The following is a 20,758-nucleotide window of genomic DNA, read 5'->3' as shown; positions in this document are numbered from 1 at the left end:
CCTTTTTTTCTCAAACAGTAAGATGTTCTTTGTACTGTGCTAAAATACATCTTGTTTGTATCTCTATTTAGAACAATCAGCCTATTGTATCCAATTATATTCTTCATTCCTATGGTGAGTTTCTGAAGAGTAACAAACACATCTATATTCCCTACACTACCCACTCAACAATGTCACCTAATCAGTGAGATGCTGTGAAGTGTCCAGCTGGGGATTGGAGCTCAGGGTTAGTGTGTCTGCCTCATATGCACAGGCTCCATGCTCACTCCCCAGCACCACAAGGAGAAAACTCTAGCCAGGCGGTTATGGTACAGGCCTTTATACCCAGCACTTAGGAGGCAGAGGCAGGTGAATCTCAGTAAGTTTGAGGCCAGCCTGGTCTACGGAGTGAGTTCCTGGACAGTCAGGACTGTTATACAGAGAAACACTGTCTCAAAAAACAAAGAAAAAGAAAAAAAACTCTATTTTAATTCCGCAAACATTTTGATACCAATATATAGTAACATGGAAAGGCATTAAAGACTTACATTATGAAATTATAGACTACAGAGAATTATACCAAATACCTACAAATCAATACAATTTTTTCCTTCCTTCCTTCCTTCCTTCCTCCCTCCCTCCCTCCCTCCTCCCTCCTTTCCTTCCTTCTTTCTTTCGAGACAGGGTTTCTCTGTAGCTTTGGAGCCTGTCCTGGAACTAGTTCTTATAGACCAGGCTGGACTCGAACTCACAAAGATCCACCTGCCTCTGCCTCAGGAGTGCTGGAATTAAAGACGTGCGCCACCACCACCCGGCTCTTTTCTTTCTTCCTTTCTTCCTTCCTTCCTTTCTTTCTTCCTTCCTTTCTTTTTTAGACAGTATAAAGCCTTGGCAGTCCCAGAAGTTGCTCTGTAGACCAGGCTACCTCCTGAGTTCTGGGATTAAAGGTGTGCACCACCGCAGCCTGGCTCTACTCACAAGTTCTTAAAGACAGTGAAAAGGCATTTAGAAGGATCCAAGCCACTTTATGTTTAGAGAGGAACTGTTTCTACAATCTCAATACACCACAACGAGATTACACTTGTACAGTGCTGGTATGATTTAAACTAAAACCAAAAGATTAAAATCTAGCCCAGATGAGTGGGGAGAAAGGGAGAAAAGGAAATCAGCATTTTCCAGGAAAAAAAGAAAACTAAGCTGACTTGATTCCCACAAAAACTTACATAGCACAAAAATCTCTATTTTCCACTCAGCTTTTCAAATTTTGTATTTTACTGAAACTCTTTTAACCCAATATCATGTCTTTCATACGTAATGTGACACCAAAGATTTGATTCACCTACTTTCTTTGGGTTCGTTCAGAGACTGCTAATTAAAATTTCCTTTTATGAGTCGGGCACTGGTGGCACACGCCTTCAATCCCAGCACTTGGGAGGCAGAGATAGGGGGATCTCTGAGTTTGAGGTCAGTCTGGTCTTCAGAGAGTTCCAGGACAGCCAGGGCTACATAGTAAAAGTTTCCTTTTGTGGCCATTATTTTAAAGTCCATTTTTATATGCCACTGCCAAATAAATCAAAAAAGTTTACCAACTCCTAGAAGCCCAAACCACTCTAAACAACAACATGGTGGGGGAGATTGAGATGGTAGGGAGACTGAGATGGTAGAGGAGATTGAGATGGTAGAGGAGATTGAGATGGTAGAGGAGATTGAGATGGTAGAGGAGATTGAGATGGTAGGGAGATTGAGATGGTAGGGAGATTGAGATGGTAGAGGAGATTGAGATGGTAGGGAGATTGAGATGGTAGGGAGATTGAGATGGTAGAGGAGACTGAGATGGTAGAGGAGACTGAGATGGTAGAGGAGACTGAGATGGTAGAGGAGATTGAGATGGTAGAGGAGATTGAGATGGTAGGGAGATTGAGATGGTAGAGGAGATTGAGATGGTAGAGGAGATTGAGATGGTAGGGAGATTGAGATGGTAGGGAGACTGAGATGGTAGAGGAGACTGAGATGGTAGGGAGATTGAGATGGTAGGGAGATTGAGATGGTAGAGGAGACTGAGATGGTAGAGGAGACTGAGATGGTAGGGAGATTGAGATGGTAGAGGAGATTGAGATGGTAGAGGAGACTGAGATGGTAGAGGAGACTGAGATGGTAGGGAGATTGAGATGGTAGAGGAGATTGAGATGGTAGGGGAGACTGAGATGGTAGGGAGATTGAGATGGTAGAGGAGACTGAGATGGTAGAGGAGATTGAGATGGTAGGGAGATTGAGATGGTAGAGGAGATTGAGATGGTAGGGAGATTGAGATGGTAGGGAGACTGAGATGGTAGAGGAGATTGAGATGGTAGAGGAGATTGAGATGGTAGGGAGATTGAGATGGTAGGGAGACTGAGATGGTAGGGCCAAAATCCTTGGGAGATAAAAGCATCCTGATTTAATATAGCACACAGCATTTCCTTAATAAATTTCTAGCAGTAGAAATTTACTTCAGTGACCTTTCAAAGCTGAGCGGAAAACATCTACGGCTGAATTCAAAAAATTTACTCCAGAGTTAAATCTGGTTATGGTGCCTATGCCCTCCTCAATATCCAAACTTTGAACCTGGCTGGTCTACTCCCTCATGACCTGCCAACCCCACCTCTGCAGCATTCCTAACTCCAGCCTTCACTTCCCATTCTTTACCACCTCAGACTAAGACTTAGTCCTACGACTTGGGTTACCTAAGTTTTTTGTTTTTAATGTCTTTAGTTTTTTTCTTCTCCAATCCTTGGCGCTATTTATGCAAGGCAGTATAACTAAACGGTTGTGGAGACCACCTGGGCAACAGAGACATCAACAATGTCTCCAGTCTCTATAGCCCAAGCTGGTCTCAAATTCATATCAACCACCTACTTCAGGCTCCCTCCTAACTGCTGGTATAACAGGTCTGAGCCAACACATTTAGCTTCTAAACATTCTAATATCAAGAATGAATTCTAGCAATTATTTGTCTTCTGTTATAACAATATAAATGGGGAAGGTGGGAATATGGTCTTTTTTTGTTCAAATGTAGAATTTTTAGCAGAACACTGTAGTATATTGTTAGACAATTTCTTAGCTGACGGAGGTGGGTCATCTGTCTATCTGTTGCTTTCATTGGTTAATTAATAAAGAAACTGTTTGGCCCTCTGATAGGGTAGAATTTAGATAGGCGGAGTAAACAGAACAGAATGCTGGGAGAAAGAAGCCAAGTCAGGAGTCGCCATGATTCTCCCACTCCAGACAGACGCAGGTTAAGATCTTCCCTGGTAAGCCACAGAGTATTAGAAATGGGTTAGATCAATATGTAAGAGCTAGCCAATAAGAGGCTGGAACTAATGGGCCAGGCAGTGTTTAAAAGAATACAGTTTCCGTGTAATTATTTCGGGTGTAAAGCTAGCCTGGTGGAGGGATGCAGCCCTGCCGTTCCCTACAACACTTAGCTTTATAAGAAGTGAAACTACACAAATAAAATACATAACATTTTAACTTAAAATTTTTAATTAAATTATTTCTTCTGTGTGTGTGTGTGTGTGTGTGTGTGTGTGTGTATGTATGTACGCAGGTAGGTGCACACACCATGGCATACATGTAGAGGCCAGAGGACAATTGGAGGAATCAGTTCTCACCTGCTGCCATATGGGCCTCAGGGATGAAACTCAGAACATCAGGTCATCAGAGGTGCTTTTACTCACTTAAGTCATTTTGTCAGCAATTTTTATTTTTAAATGGGGTCCTATGGTATAGCTCTGGCTATACTGGAACTCACTATGCAGACTAGGCAGTCTGTAACTCACAGAGATCGACTTCCTCTGCTTCTGTGCAAGGATTAAAAGTGTATGCCACTACACCAGGCCAATAAGCCCAACATTTTAACTTAAAAAAATTGTTTAATAAAAATAACTTTGGAAAGAAAATTTAAGTAAATGATGCTAAGTTTTACCAAAATTTAATGACTTCCTTTCACTAACAAAATTAACTCTGGGGAAAGGAGAATTCTTGCAGAAAATAATATTCTTTATTCTTCCTAGAACTTCAAACTACAGTTTAAAATTAAGAATTTTTCTGGCACTTACCCTAAAAATGGAACTTAACCTGATTATGTTGAGCCTTATAAAGGGCTACAGCCTCCTTCCCACTCCTACCTCAACTATCACTCCCTACATCTTAGTACAAAGTCTGATGATGCCATCATGCTGTAGAACACAGACTGTAAATTATAATTTTTTTTGTAAATTATAATTTAATAAATAAGTATTTAATTTCAACATTTAAATACTGGATAAACCTGAGTAAGGGGAGGCTGCTTGTTCGTTCCTTCCTGCCCAGACTCGAAATAACCACACAGAAGCTGTATTAATTAAATCACTGCTTGGCCTATTAGCTCTAGCTTCTTATTGTCTAGCTCTTACATCTTAATTTCACCCATTTCCATTATTTTGTGTATTGCCATGTGGCTGTGGCTTACCAGCAAGGTTTCAGTGCGTCTGTCTCCTCTGGTGGCAGCTTATATGAATTACATGGCATCTCCCTGACTCTGCCTACTCTCTCCATACATCTTTTCCAGCCTGGCTATATTCTGTTAAGCCATTGGCTGAAAGCAGCTTATTTATTAACTAATGGCAATAAAACATATTCATAGCATACAGAGGGGAATCCCACATCGCCTGAGGTCTTATTTTCTAAAATATATGGATTGATTTTAGTTATTGTGACCACTCACTTCTTTAAAAAAAAAATAGGGGCTAGAGAGATGGTTCAGCAGTTAAGTGTGTGCCTGCTTTTCCAAAGATCCTGAGTTCAATTCCCAGCAACCACATGGTGGCTCACAACCATCTATAATGAGGTCTGGTGCCCTCTTCTGGCCTGCAGGCACACATGTAGACAAAATATTGTATATATAATAAATTTAAAAAATATATATATTGGGGGCTGGAGAGATGGCTCAGTGGTTAAGAGCATTGCCTGCTCTTCCAAAGGTCCTGAGTTCAATTCCCAGCAACCACATGGTGGCTCACAACCATCTGTAAAGAGGTCTGGCGCCCTCTTCTGGCCTTCAGGCATACAGACAGAATATTGTATACATAATAAATAAATTTAAAAAAATATATATATATATTATTACATATACTTATTACATATATATTTTAAATTTACTTATTAAACCCACCTTCTTTTACCAAATGTCCATTATTTTTCTGTTTTTTATAATTAAAATTTTATTTCTGTACATAAGTGTTTGCCTGTATATATGTCTACGCACTATGTGTATGCCTGGTGCTCACAGAGGCCAGAAGAGAATGCTAGATCCCCTGGGGCTGGAGTTACAGATGGTTGTGAGCCACCAAAGCAGCCAGAGCTCTTAACTGCTGAGCCACAAAGTAGTCATTTTTAATTAAAACAACAACAACGCAAAAAGGAGACAAGGCCAACAACACATACACCCAAAAGCAGAAAATAAGTCTAGAGAGTAACTCTGCAGAGAAGCTGACTCATGGAATGACTCATGAGCATTTCCTGGGTATTTCTCCAAGAGAACTCCTCCAGCTACAGTGGAAATTCATTTGGCTAGGATACCTACTCAAGAATTATGATTAATGCCTTAGTGCTAAATATCTGTTTATGCAGTACAAGAAATGCCTCATAAAGTATTAGAGATCTCTAGCCATTTACAAAGATCATTTGATATTATAGAAGGTAGCAACACAATCTTTACATTAATAAGAAACAATTTGATGTAGCTTTATCCATTTTGAAAATGTTAGCCAGAACTAATTGCTGCATTTTAACCTCTAACTATTTTGGTAATGTTCAGAAGGAACTGAACAGGTACATGCCCGTAATCCCCACGCTTAGAAGACTGAGGCAGAGGATCACTGAAAGATCGAGAAGTAAGATACTGTCTCAAAAGGGATGGGAGGTTGTAATAGGTCTATTTAGTTCCTATTATCCCTACCCCTTGAAGCAGATCTCCTTATATAGTACAGGCTGGCCTGGAACTTGTTAGATGTAGACCAGGTTAACTTCAAACTCACTATTTAACTAAGGCTGGCATCTTTTTTTTATATAAAGATTTATTTATTATGTTTACAATGTTCTGTAATGTCCCTGCAGGCCAGAAGTTGGCACCAGATTTTATTACAGGTGGTTGTGAGCCACCATGTGGTTGCTGGGAATTGAACTCAGGACCTGTGGAAGAACAATCAGTGCTCTTAACCACTGAGCCATCTCTCCAGCCCTAAGGCTGGCCTCTTAACTCATGGTTATCTTCCTGCTTCAGTCTCCTAAGTGCTGGGGTCATAGGCACACATCAGCCAACCAGCAACAAAGACTAACCAACACAGGTCCACCCTTTGTCAACATAAAAATTATTATTATTATTTTCATCTTTCGAGACAAGTTTTTGCTGTAGCTTTGAGCCTGTCTTGGCACTAGCTCTTGTAGACCAGCCTGGCCTTGAACTCACAGAGGTCTGCTAGTAGTCTCTACCTGCCAAGTGCTGGGAAAACACCAAACTCTGTGGTCCCGTAACTCACAGTCTTTTGAACTGAGCTCAATTGCCATGGGTAGCGCCATCCCTCCCTTGGGCTGGCTGATCCTATGCCTGCAGCTTTTCTAGGTGTGCTTCTCAAGGTCCTGGCATCTCTAACATCAACAATTTAGATTTTACTTTCAATGACCTCTCAGGGACCCTTTGTAGGGACTCTGGCACTGCCATTTTCACTGTACTATGTAGCCTCAGTGGCTTTCCGGAAACTCAGTACAAAGTTTTAGAACCAGGCAACCTTTGAATTTTTCCACCAAGTTGTGCTATCAAACCAAGATGTAGTCTGGTATTCTGCTGCCACAGGTGAAGTGGCTTCTGTGCACCCTGGTGCTGAACCCAAGAAAACACTTCCATGGGCAGTTGTTTTCTTTCTTTTTAACTTTCTTTTTATTTAGTCTATGTGTCTCTCACATCATGCTTTTTGATCCCATTCATTTCCCTGTCCCTTTGCATCTGCCCTCTGGCCCTATAAACACCTTCCCCAATAAAACATTATTTAAGAGAAAAAAAGGGAAGAAATTAAAAATCTCATCATGGAAGCTGTAGAATGACACAGTGAGTCACACAGTAAAGCCTTTTGTCCATGTATCTTTACTCACAAGTGTTCATTGTAAAGAGTCATTGATTTGGTAGAATCTAAGCCTCTGGTTTCTACACTATTGATGGGACTTTTCTTGGATATCCTGTAGTTGCCTGTGTTGTGGAGATCCTGCAGCTTTGGGTCTGTGGGTCAGGTCCCTTCACACGTTCCAGATCATAGATGGGGGGTTTGTTGATGCGGGCCAAGTCATAACCCTGGTTTTAGGCCTGGGCAGCTGCAGGATTGGTCCACAGTCTACTTCTCCCCTGTCCCCATCACTAAGGTGAGCACTGCTAGAGCTAATTCACCCCCTGTAGCAATGAGCAAGGGGCAGGGGCAGTTCTCCTGCCTTCACACCCTCAGGGCGGGCTTTCCCATACCTACACCACAAGGGCCAGCTCCACTGTGTTGCCCAGACATGGTACAGGGACCATTCTCCAAGGCAGTACAGCTGGTGAGGGCCACTCCCATGACCTGTACCAGCCATTGATGGGTGAGGAGGGAAGTGAGGGAAGGACATCTCTCCTCCACCCATGCCACATATCAGATGAGTAAGGTGGTAAGGGGCAACAAGTAAAGGAGGCATCTCTCCCCCACCCCCACCGCCACATGACAGACAAGCCAACAGGACTGGCTGCTCTATTACCCAGGGCCCGCTCTCCTGAGTCTTGTAGCTGGTGAGGGGCAGGGACAGCTTTCCTGCTCTAGTGACCTCAAGGCCAGTTCTCCCACCCACCCCAGGAGTGGATGGGCAGGGTGGGATGGAGAAGGTGGGCTGTCTTCAAGGGAATCCCTGCAGCAGCATTCTTCACGGATCCTCAGTTAAAGTTCTCTCCTTTCAAAGGAGCTGCATGTTCACAAGCTGGACTCTTTGATGGTGAGTTTCTAGACTCCTGGCACCTTCCTATTATCCCAGTACAAGACGAGAGATTTATTTATTTAGAGATAAAGTCTCTCTATGTCTGTGTCTGTGTGTGTGTTTTGAAACAGGGTTTCTGAGTAGCCCTGGCTGTATGTGTGTGTGTGTGTGTTTTGAAACAGGGTTTCTCTGAGTAGCCCTGGCTGTGTGTGTGTGTGTGTGTGTGTGTGTGTGTGTGTGTGTGTGTTTTAAAACAGGGTTTCTCTGAGTAGCCCTAGCTGTCCTGGAACTCAAGCTCACTTTGTAGACCAGGCTAGTCTCGAACTGAGAGCTGCCTGCCTCTACCTTCCAAATGTTGGGATTAAAGGCGTGTGTAACCGTCACCTTGCTCTGAGATTTCTCTTTACTGACCTTACTTTCTTTGACAATGTTAACATATCCTTCTTACATGTATCTTTGAACTTGCTCATCCTCCTTTCCTCACCAAGCTGCACATTTGAAGTACCTTCCTGTGCTCTCACTGAAGCTCTGATGAAGAGCAGTGAGAGGGAATTATGTCACAGCCTGGATGCCACCTGTCTTGAAACTCCCTCCACCAAACAATACAGTCCATTACTTTTTAATTCATTCTCAGTCAAATTTTCAGAACACAGGCAGAATTCAGCCAGATTTTTTTTTTTTGCCATAATATGACACAAATAAGCTAAATAGTCTATTTCTGGATTGGGTGGCTTCCAGAAACCTTATAACTAGGCCTCTGCTATCTGCATTCTGGGCTTCCAAAGTCCCTTCAAAATGGCTCATAAGATCTGCTGACAGCATTCTAGGGCTTCTGTAGCCGAAGTCTTCCAAACAACAGCACAAGGAGAGAATTTCCAGGCCAAAAGAGAAGACTGGGAAGACAAGGGAAGATTGGACTACAGCAAGACCAAAACCCAGTAGGCCAAACAGCAAACCCTGTACTCTATGTCCAGCATCTGAGGCTTGGGGCATCATTCTTCCTATAAACCAGTTCCAAAGGCCTATTAACCACATGTGTTTTTTTATTTTTTTTAATTACATTTTTATTTTATTAATTTTGTAAGTGTGGGGAAGCATGCCATGGTACATATGTGGAGATATAAGTCTGTTTTCTCCTTCCGCCATGTGGGTCCTAGGGCTCAAACTTGGGTCATCAGCAATCAGGTTTGGTGGTAGGCACTTTTACTCTCCCCTTCCCTCCCCACAATGACGTTTATCACGGCAACAAATCCATGAGTACTAGTTTTCTGTATTATTTTTCTTGCAGTCGTGACAAATATCTGAGAAAACTATTTCAGAAGGGTTTGTTTAGTGCACAGATTGAGAGGTGCAATCCACCACAGCACACAAGTCTTAGCAGCAAGAACACGAAGCGCTTGACCACACTATGTCCATTCAGGAAAGTCAAGAAAGGAATGTTACTACTCAGCCAGCCTCCTCCTTTTTCCTCTTTCATTCAGTTTGGAACCATAGTCCTTGGGATGGTACCACCTACATTCAGGGTGGGTCTTTAGCCCTCAGCGAACCCTCTCTAAAAATTTCCACATTTATAAATGTGAATGGAGTGTCTCCTGGGTGATTCCAAACCCAGTCAAAAAGACCAGGACGATTCACCAACACCCCTACGACATTTGCTCTTCTCTACCTTCTTCACTTTTTTTTTTTTTCGAGACAGGGTTTCTCTGTGGTTTTGGAGCCTGTCCTGGAACTCTTGTAGACCAGGCTGGTCTTGAACTCACAGAGATCCGCCTGCCTCTGCCTCCCGAGTGCTGGGATTAAAGGCGTGCGCCACCACCGCCCGGCCCTTCTTCACTTTATAATGGCTTCACTGTTGTTGTTTTGTGTTATTTGGGACAAGGTCTCCCTATACAGCTCTAGCTGTCCTGGAACTCGCTCTGTAGACCAGACTGGCCTCAAACACACAGAGGTCCATGTGTCTCTGCCCCCTAAGTGCTGGAATTAAAAGTGTGTGCCACCAAGCCCAGCTATGGCATAAACACACACACACACACAGATGCACTTTGGATAGATGGGCAGACAACTAAATTCATTTTCTTCCAAGTGAAGCTTCTGCAGTTCTGATTCCACTTTTTTTTTTTTTTTTTTTTGGTTTTTCGAGACAGGGTTTCTCCGTTGCTTTTTTGGTTCCTCTTCTGGAACTAGCTCTTGTAGACCAGGCTGGTCTCGAACTCACAGAGATCTGCCTGCCTCCCAAGTGCTGGGATTAAAGGCGTGCGTCACCACTGCCCAGTTTAAAGTGTGTTTTTAAGTCATTTTACCTTCCTGGATTTCATCTATACTGGATTAACTGAACTCTTAAGAGGTTATTTCTAACATTACATTCCAGAATTTTTCTTGCCCTCAAAAGGACTTTTAATCATGACATTCATATAGCTACTGTTTTAACATCATATAATGAATGACTCAGTGCTCATTCACTTTCAGTTATAACAGAAATATTTGTAGGTAGAACAGTAAATCCAAGAAAAGTTAATCCAACATTCATATTTCTTACATGTCATACTGTTAAATTACAAATTCCTTTTACTTTTCATTTACTTATTATTTTTTAATTTAAAAATGTGAGAGAGGGCGTATACTCCCGCCACCATCGTTTTAAAGCGAGCATTACAAAAATGGTAGGTGAAGTGTGGAGAAAAAAAAACCACAAACATAAATGAACTAACAGTGGCTGCGGAGCAATCTCAGTACACTGTAAAGATGTTACTCCCATTGGACAGCGGCTGCGGAGCAATCTCAGTACGCCGTAAAGATGATACTCCCACTGGTTCATAAAGAGCTGACTGACCCATGGCTGGGCAGGATAAGGTTAAGCAGGAGAGTAAGACTAAGAGAATACTGGGAAGAATGAGGAGCAGTCCGGGGAAATGCTATGAGATGCGGAGCGAGCACGATGGGAAATATTACATAAAGTAAATGAGCCCTGGGGCAGCAGGTAGATTAATAGAAATGGGTTAAGTTATAAAAGCTGGCTAAAAACAAGTTTAGGCTATCGGCCGAGCATTTATAATTAATATTAAATCTGTGTGGTTATTTGGGAAGTGGCTGGCAGGACAGAAAAGTCCGCCTACAAACAGCAACACAAAAGACATGCTCAGAATACTTGACCAGATTTCAAACAACATGTGGATATGACCTGGACCTTTTCTATTACCACATGAATAGCATGGAAACTCATACATAATGAAATAATCTGAAGGAAGTTTACAAATTTATCATCCACTGCTGAAGTAAAAATTTCAAAACAAATTACCATGTATTCCTGTCATGTATATACATTCTGTGTATACCATGTCAAAGTGTTATGTCTTATCACTGTTATTCAAACATGTAAGAGAGAGACACATATAATTTACTAAGGCAAATACAAACAGCAAATGGCAGTTAGATTTCATGATTCTTACCTGTTCACTCTCCTAGGACACTTGTCTGGTTTAATATCTACCTCATAGAGGTAGACATCAATCTTTGGGATTTCAACTTGAAAACAGTTAGCCAGCAGTTTAATGGGTTTGCCCATAGTGCCATATCCAGGTCTTCTGGGCACTATGAGTAGGGGCTGGGCCCCAATGGGTCCTGTAGGAAGGGGAAAAAAGTGTCCCACAGTTAAAAGCCATCTTTATATACTCCTGTCAACTAGAGTAGGTTACAACTCTAGGTACAGCTGGTAGATGTAAAACTTAGTTCCGAAAGACGACATTATCCTCAGAATTTCTATTTCTTCCTCTCATTTTATTCTCTTCATTAAAAACAAGTAGCTAGGCTCTGGGAGGGATAGACAGAAGGACCACTGTGCAAACTCAAGTCAGCTAGCTCAGAGCAGACCCAGGCAACAAGGGACCAACAGCAAAACCAATGAAAAAGAAAATGAAGAATAAAACTTAATATAAAAAGTAAAATGGGGGCTAGGGAGATGATGGCTCAGTGGAAAAGTAAGTGTACTAAGTTCATCTCCAAATTCAACGTGATGAAATGCGTGTGATTTTATACCTTTGGGCTCATGACTAACCGGACACACGAGCATGGAACTTCTAGTACGCTCCGAGTTGCTATTCCAAATTCCACTCAATTATTCATAAACTCATCCAAACAGACAGCAGTTACAGTCATACTGCCTACGCCTAAATAATCTCTTATACAATATTAAACCTGCTAAGGGTTAACTGCCTCAGATGTTAATATAGGGAAGAATATTTTTTTTCTTATACTTATTTATTTATTATGTATACAATATTCTGTCTGTGTGTATGACTGCAGGCCAGAAGAGGGCACCAGACCCCATTACAGATGGTTGTGAGCCACCATGTGGTTGCTGGGAATTGAACTCAGAACCTTTGGAATAGCAGGCAATGCTCTTAACCTCTGAGCCATCTCTCCAGCCCCAGGGAAGAATATTTTAAGGAATTTTCTCCCTTGAAAATAAGAGCACTCGGGAGGCAGAGACAGGCGGATTCTCTGAGTTTGAGGCCAGCCTGGTCTACAAGAGCAAGTTCCAGGACAGGCTCCAAAGCTACAGAAAAACCCTGTCTCGAAAAACAAACAAATAAACAAAAAAAGACAATAAGAGCTAACATTAAGTAGCCCATTTTGCAATCTATCCATTAACCATTTTGAAAATTCAAATAAACACACATAACTTATTCTGTTAGATTTAGAAATCAAATAGAATAGAGCATCAAAAAATAGTATTTAAACAAAAATGAAATTAAAAATAGTACATACATTTATTGTGAAATTTTTATTGCAAATTTTCTTCTAAAAATGAAAAAATCTAAAAATATCTCATTTATTCATGTTTATAGTCTATAAATACCTTCTGATTTCCCAAGAATTTGACAATTATGAAGTGAATAAAATAAGTGTCTGATATAAAATTAAAACTTTCAGATTATTTTATTAAACTGATATTCCAGTCAAAGCTGTGAACCAAATCACAAAATCAACATAATTATAAACTGATATATATAAATAAACTAATACATGTCAATACCAACTTACTAAGCAAACTCTGCTCAAAGAATAAAAGGAAGCAGTACTTATTTATCTTTTCATTCATTTTACTGTTTGTTAAGCAAACTACAAAACTCCACATTTATAAAAAAGAAAGCATTAATTGTATGAATCTCAATAGTCTTTTTTTTTTTTAAGCATTGGCTAGCCAAAGAAAGTCATTAATATTAACATAGACAATACAGAAAACCGCAGAAACTCCAAGTACAGAAAGGCTGTTCATGTATCCTAACAGCATAATCATTATGGTTAGAACACACACAATATTCTTTCTCACATCTGTTCTGTTAATGAGTCAAGAATGAGGGTCTAGCCGGGCGATGGTGGCGCAAGCCTTTAATCCCAGCACTCGGGAGGCAGAGGTGGGCGGATCTCTGTGAGTTCGAGACCAGCCTGGTCTAGAGAGCTAGTTCCAGGACAGGCTCCAAAGCCACAGAGAAACCCTGTCTCGAAAAACCCAAAAAAAAAAAAAAAAAAAAAAAAAGAATGAGGGTCTATGAGTATCTGAATTAGAAAGTAGGAGTGTCTGGTAAATGCTGTTCATCCTAACACTCTCAGACCAAACAGGTCCAGAAAAGGAGTCAGTTGCAAATAAATTATCTTTTTAGTTTTACTTTCCTGAAAACAGAACTATCACTTTGGCTTTTTTCTCTTATATATTAACTATTTAAAACAAATTACCTTCTAAGGTTTAAGAGCTGTAAAAGAATGTTTTGTTAGATTAACAAAAACACTGACTTCAGTTTTTCAGGTAGAGTAAGGATTTTAAGAATTTAGAAACCAAATGAAACCAGATATCTATATTATAAAGTAAAATAATTTTCAACTAGAATCCAAGAGCTAAAGACAATTTGGAAAGAATTTCCTCCGAGCTAGGGTTTTTCCATATACACGAGGGAACTCTTCCAGGAGCTATTTCCAGGCCTCTTTGCATACTGTCAGGCCAGGCCTACAAAACCCAAACAAATGCAGTGTTCCCAATGAAAAACACAGCTAATACATATTAATACCAACTTATTAGGCAAAATTTGCCCAAAGAATAAAAGGAAACAGTATCTATTTATCTTTTTATTTATTTTAGCTAGTTTTCACAACAGATAGTTGACTAGTTTCTAGCTTGAATTTTAAAAGTGAGTATTGGTTGTATCATAGTGATAGGCTCATGGTTGTTTTTTTTTTAAATACTTATTAATTTATTATGTATACAATATTCTGTCTCTGTGTATGTTTGAAGGCCAGAAGAGGGCACCAGATCTCATTATAGGTGGTTGTGAGCCACTATGTGGTTGCTGGGAATTGAACTCAGGACCTTTGGAAGAGCAGGCAATGCTCTTAACCGCTGAGCCATTTCTCCAGCCCTCATGGTTGTTTTTAAATATCTTCATTATGTTTATAAAACTACATTTTACTCTCTGAGTTCGAGGCCAGCCTGGTCTACAAGAGCTAGTTCCAGGACAGTCTTCAAAGCTACAGAGACCCCTGTCTTAAAACACTCCCCCACCCCCCCAAAAAAACTCTACATTTTAAGGTTAAATTTTTTTTGTTTTGTTTTGTCCTGTTCTTTAAAGTCTTTAGTTTTTGAGACAGGATCTCATTATATACTCCTATCTGACTGGAAGCTCATTATGCAGACTAGCCTGTCATAAACACAGAGAGCCTGCCTCCACCTTCCCAGTACAGGGCTGAAGTGGTTTGTCACCATAGTGGGCCCTAAATTCTTTAAGAGGAAAAAGGGTGGCTATAATCAAAGTACATAATATGCATATATGAAAAGGTTAAAATATACTAAACTATTTTCCACATTATAAACTTATAATTTCTTTAAAAGAAAAGAAAAATAATGCTTCTTGTCTCCTAATAGTCTCTCAGGGTACCCTATCATTAATAGAAAAATTAAATTCTGAAACAATAATCAAAATAACCTTGCATGTTTTTTGTAATTCAAGCTGTCAGTCTTTTTTTTTTTTATTTGTTTGTTTTTTTTGCTTTTTCGAGACAGGGTTTCTCTGGTTCTGGAGCCTGTCCTGGAACTAGCTCTTGTAGACCAGGCTGGTCTCGAACTCACAGAGATCCGCCTGCCTCTGCCTCCTAAGTGCTGGGATTAAAGGCGTGCGCCACCAGCGCCCGGCTCAAGCTTTCAGTCTTAAATAGCAAATGCTAAAATGTTGTAACAGTCATTTCAGGACAGCACAAACAAAATTTTCAGTGATAATACAGTAGGAAAAAACCCTTAGTATTTCCAAATTCCCAACCAACACACAAAGGTGCAATATGACATTTTCCCCCTCAAAACAAATCGTAAGTATAAAATTGTATATGACAATAAACACTTCCAAAATGGCACTGTGTATATTAGTGATTGTGAATCCACCACTCTCAACCTCCTCTTTCAATCCTCCCTCTTATTTTGAGGCAGGGTCTCTCTATGTAGCCCTGGCTGGCTTCCGAATCTCAGCTCTCCCCTCAGCCTTCCGGAGTGCTGAGAAGGCAGGAGTAGGCCATTCCATTATGACAGACTCCGTGTCTCATTCTTGATCTAGTTCTAGCTTCCTTTGCATCCAGCTTTTGTTCTTCTGAAATGTAGTCTCAAATGAGCTTTGCTTTTCCTGCACTTTATTTAGTGTTTTTGTACACGTGCACCCCCATGCCTGTATCTACATATGTCTGTATTGGTGGAACAACTTTAGGAGTCAGTTTTCTCCTTCCACCAAGTGAGAGACCTCAGTTGACCTTGGTGGCACGTTCTTTTTCCTTTTCCTTTACCCACTGAGCCAGTCATCTTGCTGGCTTCTAACTGACTCAAAAAAAAAAAAGCCTTTTTATTAATAAAGAAATACACGGTTCTAGGACAACTATGTTCAGAGAGGAATTAAAAGTTTAACTTAAGGAGGCTGGAGAGAAGGCTCAGCAGTTAGAGAACTTCCTGTTTTTGCAGAGGACCCAGGTTCAGTTCCCAGCACCCACAAATGGCTGTTCACTAAACTTTATAACTCCAGTTCCAGGGGACTCAATTCCCTCTTCTGGCTCTGTGAGCATCAGGCACACATGTGGTATACACAATACATAGATGCAGTCAAACACTCATAAGGTAAAAATAAATAACTTAAAAAAAAGTTTAGCTAAGATTTCCCTTTTCTGAAAGATTGTATAAAACTACCAGCCATGACAAATTGGCTTACATATTAGTAACTTATGATAAAAATAAACTATTTCCCTCCTTAGACATCTTCCCCTCTGTTGACTGTTTCTGTCCTTCCCAGTTTCCGCAGTCATTAAGTCCCAAAGAAATCACACAGAGGTCTACATTAATTATAAACGGATTGGCCTAGTATCTCAGGCTTCTTATTAACTCTTATAATTTATATTAGCCCATAATTCTTGTCTGTGTTAGCCACATGGCTTGGTACCTTTTTCGGCGAGGCAGTTACATCTTGCTTCTTCTGTGTCTGGATGACAACTGCAGACTGACCTTTCCTCTTCCCGGGATCCTCCTGTTCTCCTTGCCCTGCCCCTACTTCCTGCCTGGTTGCCCAGCCTCTACTTCCTGCCTGGCTACTGGGCAATCAGTGTTTATTTAAAATACAAGTGACAGCACCCACAGCACCCCTCCAATGCTGGGAATGGAATTCTGAGTGTGCTCGAAAGCAATCTATAACTGAAACTCCCAGGCTTCCCACAGATTAGTGGAGAATATTTACATTTAAGTATAGTTCATTTCTGAACAACAGCTGGACTTTACCTAAAAATATAAACTAATGTACTAGACTTCAAAATATAAGTAGCATTTAAATAACCATTTCCTGGTTTTCCTATCTCATTTTATTTGGACACAAAGTACAGTTGTAGACCAGAAATACAGCTCAACTATAATTAGACCAGAAACATAGTTCCATCAGAAGTACCCTTAAGGAATCATAGATATGTATGTAAATTATTACACAAAAAATTAATTACTCTATTTTTGATTAAATCAATGTTCGGACGGTAGTGTGAATAAAAATGGCCCTATAGGCTCATAGGGACTGGCATTATTGGGAGGTGTGGCCTTGTGGAGGAAGTGTGTCACTGTGGGCAGATTTTGAGGCTTTAGATGCTCAAGCCAAGCCTAGTGTCTCAGTTCTCTTCCTGCTGCCTGCTGATCAAGATGTAGAACCTCAGTTCCCTCTCCAGCACCATGTCTGACTGTGTGCCACCATGTGTCCTGCCATGATGATAATGGACTAAACCTCTGAAACTGTAAGCCCACACAATTAAATGCTTTCCTTTATAAGAGTTGCCATGGTCATGGTGTCTCTTCACAGCAATAGAAATCCTAAGATACATGGTACTAAATTGGTGGGCTGTATAAGAAAAATCAAAAAATCCCATACAAAGTTAGGCACAGTCATACACATCTTTAATCTATGCAATGAGGCCTAGTCTCAAAAATAAAATAAAATAATACCCTTGTGATATTTCATGTGAATAGGAAAGGAAGGATAAATATTTTTAGTGAGGAATGCTCCATCATGAAATCATTACATGATATTTATATTTAACGTCCTCCATTGCACTACATAAATTTAAGATTTCTATGTATTCACATAATAAACAATCTATCAGCAAGTGATTCCTGAGAAGATCCATTCAAAAGAAAGACAGAAGTTGAGAGCCAAAAATTTCAGTACTAACCTAACGGGCTATTAAAGAACATCTATATCTAGTTTTTTGGGGGGCAGGTTCAAAACAAAGGTTCTTTGTGTAACAGCCCTAGGTGTCCTGGAACTTGCTCTGTAGACCAGGCTGGCCTCCAATTCACAGAGATCTGCCTGCCTCTGCCTCCCAAATGCTGGGATTAAAGGTGTGTGCCATCACTGCCTGGCATATGTCTAAATATTTTTAATTTAAGATTTATTTTTTTGTTTAATGTGTATGAGCGTTTTGTCTGCATGTATGTATGTGCATCATATGCTTGCCTAATGCCGTTAGATGTCATAAGAGGGCGCCAGATCCCCTGAGACTCGTGTTACAATTTTAAGCCACCACATGTTGCTAGGAATCAAACCCGGGTCCTCTGCAAGAGCAGACAGTGCTCTTAATTGCTGAGCCAACTCTCCAATCCATATATCTAAGAAATTTTAAACCAAAATATGTATTTGTCAAATTTTGAATAAAAAAAATCTAGTTGTCAATTTTCCTAAGTATATTTCCAATTTCACATTCACCATTAATAATTACACAAAAGATGCAAGAACAACAATAAAATCTCTCTCTCTTTCTTTCTCTCCTTCTCTAAAAAAAGGGTCTCACTATGTAGTCCTGGCTAGCCTTGAACTCATAGCGATCCACCTGCCTCAGCCTACCAAGTACTAGGGTTATAGGTGTGTGCCACAATGCCTAGCCCAAAAAACCATTTCTGATGTTAACATTCTTGATCCTGATACTAGACAACAGCCAATCACAGATAAACTTTATTGAAGAATAAACTCTGTGTTCCAAGATGACCAAGCCGGATTGACAAAACTTTTTGTTTTAATTTTAGTTTGTTTGTTGAGACAGAGTCTCACTATGTAGCCCCCCCTGGCTGTCCTGGAGCTCTCTATGTAGACCAGGCCAGCCTCCAACTCACAGAGATTGAACCATCTCTGCCTCCTAAGTGCTGGGACCAAAGGTGTGAGCCACCATGCCCAAGCTAGTTGATAAATCTTAACTATACCTGATGTGAAGACACATCAATTACTCTATATTTTATCAAAAGAATACCCAAAAAGAAAAGGTAAAATTCATTTTCCCTAAGTGTATCAGCTGACTAGGTGGTCTGATATCACAAGTACTTTCTAGAATGTTGTCAATATTTTCATGTGAAAATACTTAATTTGGGGGAAATACCTTCAAAAGTTTTAGACAGATGACTAACCAAGTATTTGCTTTCATGCTTAGTTTTTCAGGCTTGACGACAAGGTAGCTATATAAAAATCACATCACTGCGCCGGGCGGTGGTGGCGCACACCTTTAATCCCAGCACTCGGGAGGCAGAGGCAGGCGGATCTCTGTGAGTTTGAGGCCAGCCTGGTCTACAAGAGCTAGTTCCAGGAGAGGAACCAAAAAAGCGACGGAGAAACCCTGTCTCGAAAAAATAAAAAAAAAATCAGATCACTGGAAATAATCAGTTATCTTATAAAGTAAGAACAGTACAGATAAAACGTAAAGTTTAAGAACAAGGAAAAGACAGGTTGGAAATACACAAACTGGTAATAAGAGTCTAAAACTTCAGTCTAGACAGATTTTGCATTTTAGAAAATATGAAGGAAGATAGAACATAGAAGGAAAAAATGGTAGAAACTGTGAAGAAATTCCATGTGATAAAGGAAATGCCTGTTTGTATCCACTTGACAATTATGTCACTAGTTTCTTTCATATTAGGTTTTCTTATATTTGGGGACCTTTCAAATTGGCAAAGGAAGATAAAAAATTATGGGATTTGTTATACCACAATAACAAGACAGTCCCCAATTATTATGGAAACTATACATTACTGATCTTGTGGATGAAGACAACTTTCAAATTTAGGGAACAAGGGCGATCACTTGGTAAGCAAACCGTTATGTAACACCTATTTCATGTTGCTCTCTCAGTTACTTTAGAAGCGCTGACTTCTTTTTCCTTTTTAAAGACAAGTCCTGCGCAGGCTGCCATTTTTTTTTTTTCTCTCTCAAAAGGCAAAACTGTTTTCTAAATCCGGATTTCCAGGTATATGCCAAGTGCTGCTGTAGGGAAACAGCGGCCGCATTCTAAAGATCTACCTTCTCACATAAGCAGGGATGCAGACTGAGAGAGCATCTCTTAGCGCCTCAGAGACTACATGCCACACTGCCACAGCCGCTGGGAATCTCGGATGCAAGCAATGCCGTCTTGCATCTGACGTTGCCCGGACACCAATTTCAAACTCAATCCCATCGGTTATCTCAGAGTATCCTCACGCTACTCTAAGAGGGGAGAAAGGGTGGTGACTGACTGTCCAGCCTGCATGGAACACGCGACCCGGTTAAAGGATATGCGCGGTCTTGAACATTTCCAGCTGGAATTACAAAAGCAAGGGCAAACTCCTCCATATCCTCAGGGGAGCAGCACTCTAAGGGATGACATCGCCGGGATAAACCCAAACTTCAACCCTCCGGGTAGTTTTGCCAACTCAGTGGCCTCCGGAGAGTAGCTGCAGGGCTGTGGAGAAGCCAACCGCGTCGGGCCCGAAAACCAGCTACTCCTTTCACTGACAGCACCCGAAGTGGAAGGAGCGAGGATGCTCAGGGGACACCCGTGGGGTAACGACCTCGCCCGCCCCGTCCGGCGGCCCCGACTCACCTGCGGAGCCGATTTCCATTCATGGAGCTGGGGGGAGTGCTTCACGAGAGAACGGTGCCGCCGCTGAGGCGACGAAGGGACGCCCTCGGGCCGGGCAGAGGAGCCGTTGTCAGGCGAGGACAGAGAGGGGCGTGAGGCGAGGACGCTGAACCCGGTCCGGAACTTGCGTCGCCCGCAGCTGCTGACGCGTGCACCGCTCGCTCCCCGACCCGCCGGCAACCGCCGTCGCCGCCGCCGCTCGCTCTCCCCGGCCGCCCCCGGAAGCACGCCCTCGTCAGTTCCGCTCCCCCCCACCCCCCGCGCCCCGCTCGCAGGGTCCGCAGCTCGCCCCGAGCCGGAGCCGCGCAGGCACGACGACGTCCACGCCGGCTCGGCCAGC

The 20,758-nt window shown here is 41.4% G+C and overlaps 1 protein-coding gene across 1 annotated transcript in view; it reads right to left on the bottom strand.

Annotated features, from left to right (window-relative positions):
• Positions 1-20,494, bottom strand: part of Ago3 (argonaute RISC catalytic component 3) — an 88,051-nt gene extending 67,557 nt beyond the window's left edge. Inside the window, exons 1-2 of the mRNA XM_041652558.1 lie at positions 20,380-20,494; positions 11,433-11,604 (exon numbers count right to left, since the gene is read on the bottom strand). Of these exons, the coding sequence (XP_041508492.1) occupies positions 11,433-11,604; positions 20,380-20,398 (191 nt within the window). The 5' untranslated portion in view covers positions 20,399-20,494. The remainder of the gene's footprint in view (positions 1-11,432; positions 11,605-20,379) is intronic.
• Positions 20,495-20,758: the final 264 nt, after the last annotated feature.

Source organism: Microtus oregoni, unplaced genomic scaffold (assembly GCF_018167655.1).
Source record: "Microtus oregoni isolate MIOR12 unplaced genomic scaffold, Mior012 000005F_ref0000423, whole genome shotgun sequence".
In the NCBI taxonomy this organism is placed as follows: Eukaryota; Metazoa; Chordata; class Mammalia; order Rodentia; family Cricetidae; genus Microtus; species Microtus oregoni.
This window is presented reverse-complemented; position numbering and strand designations above follow the sequence as displayed.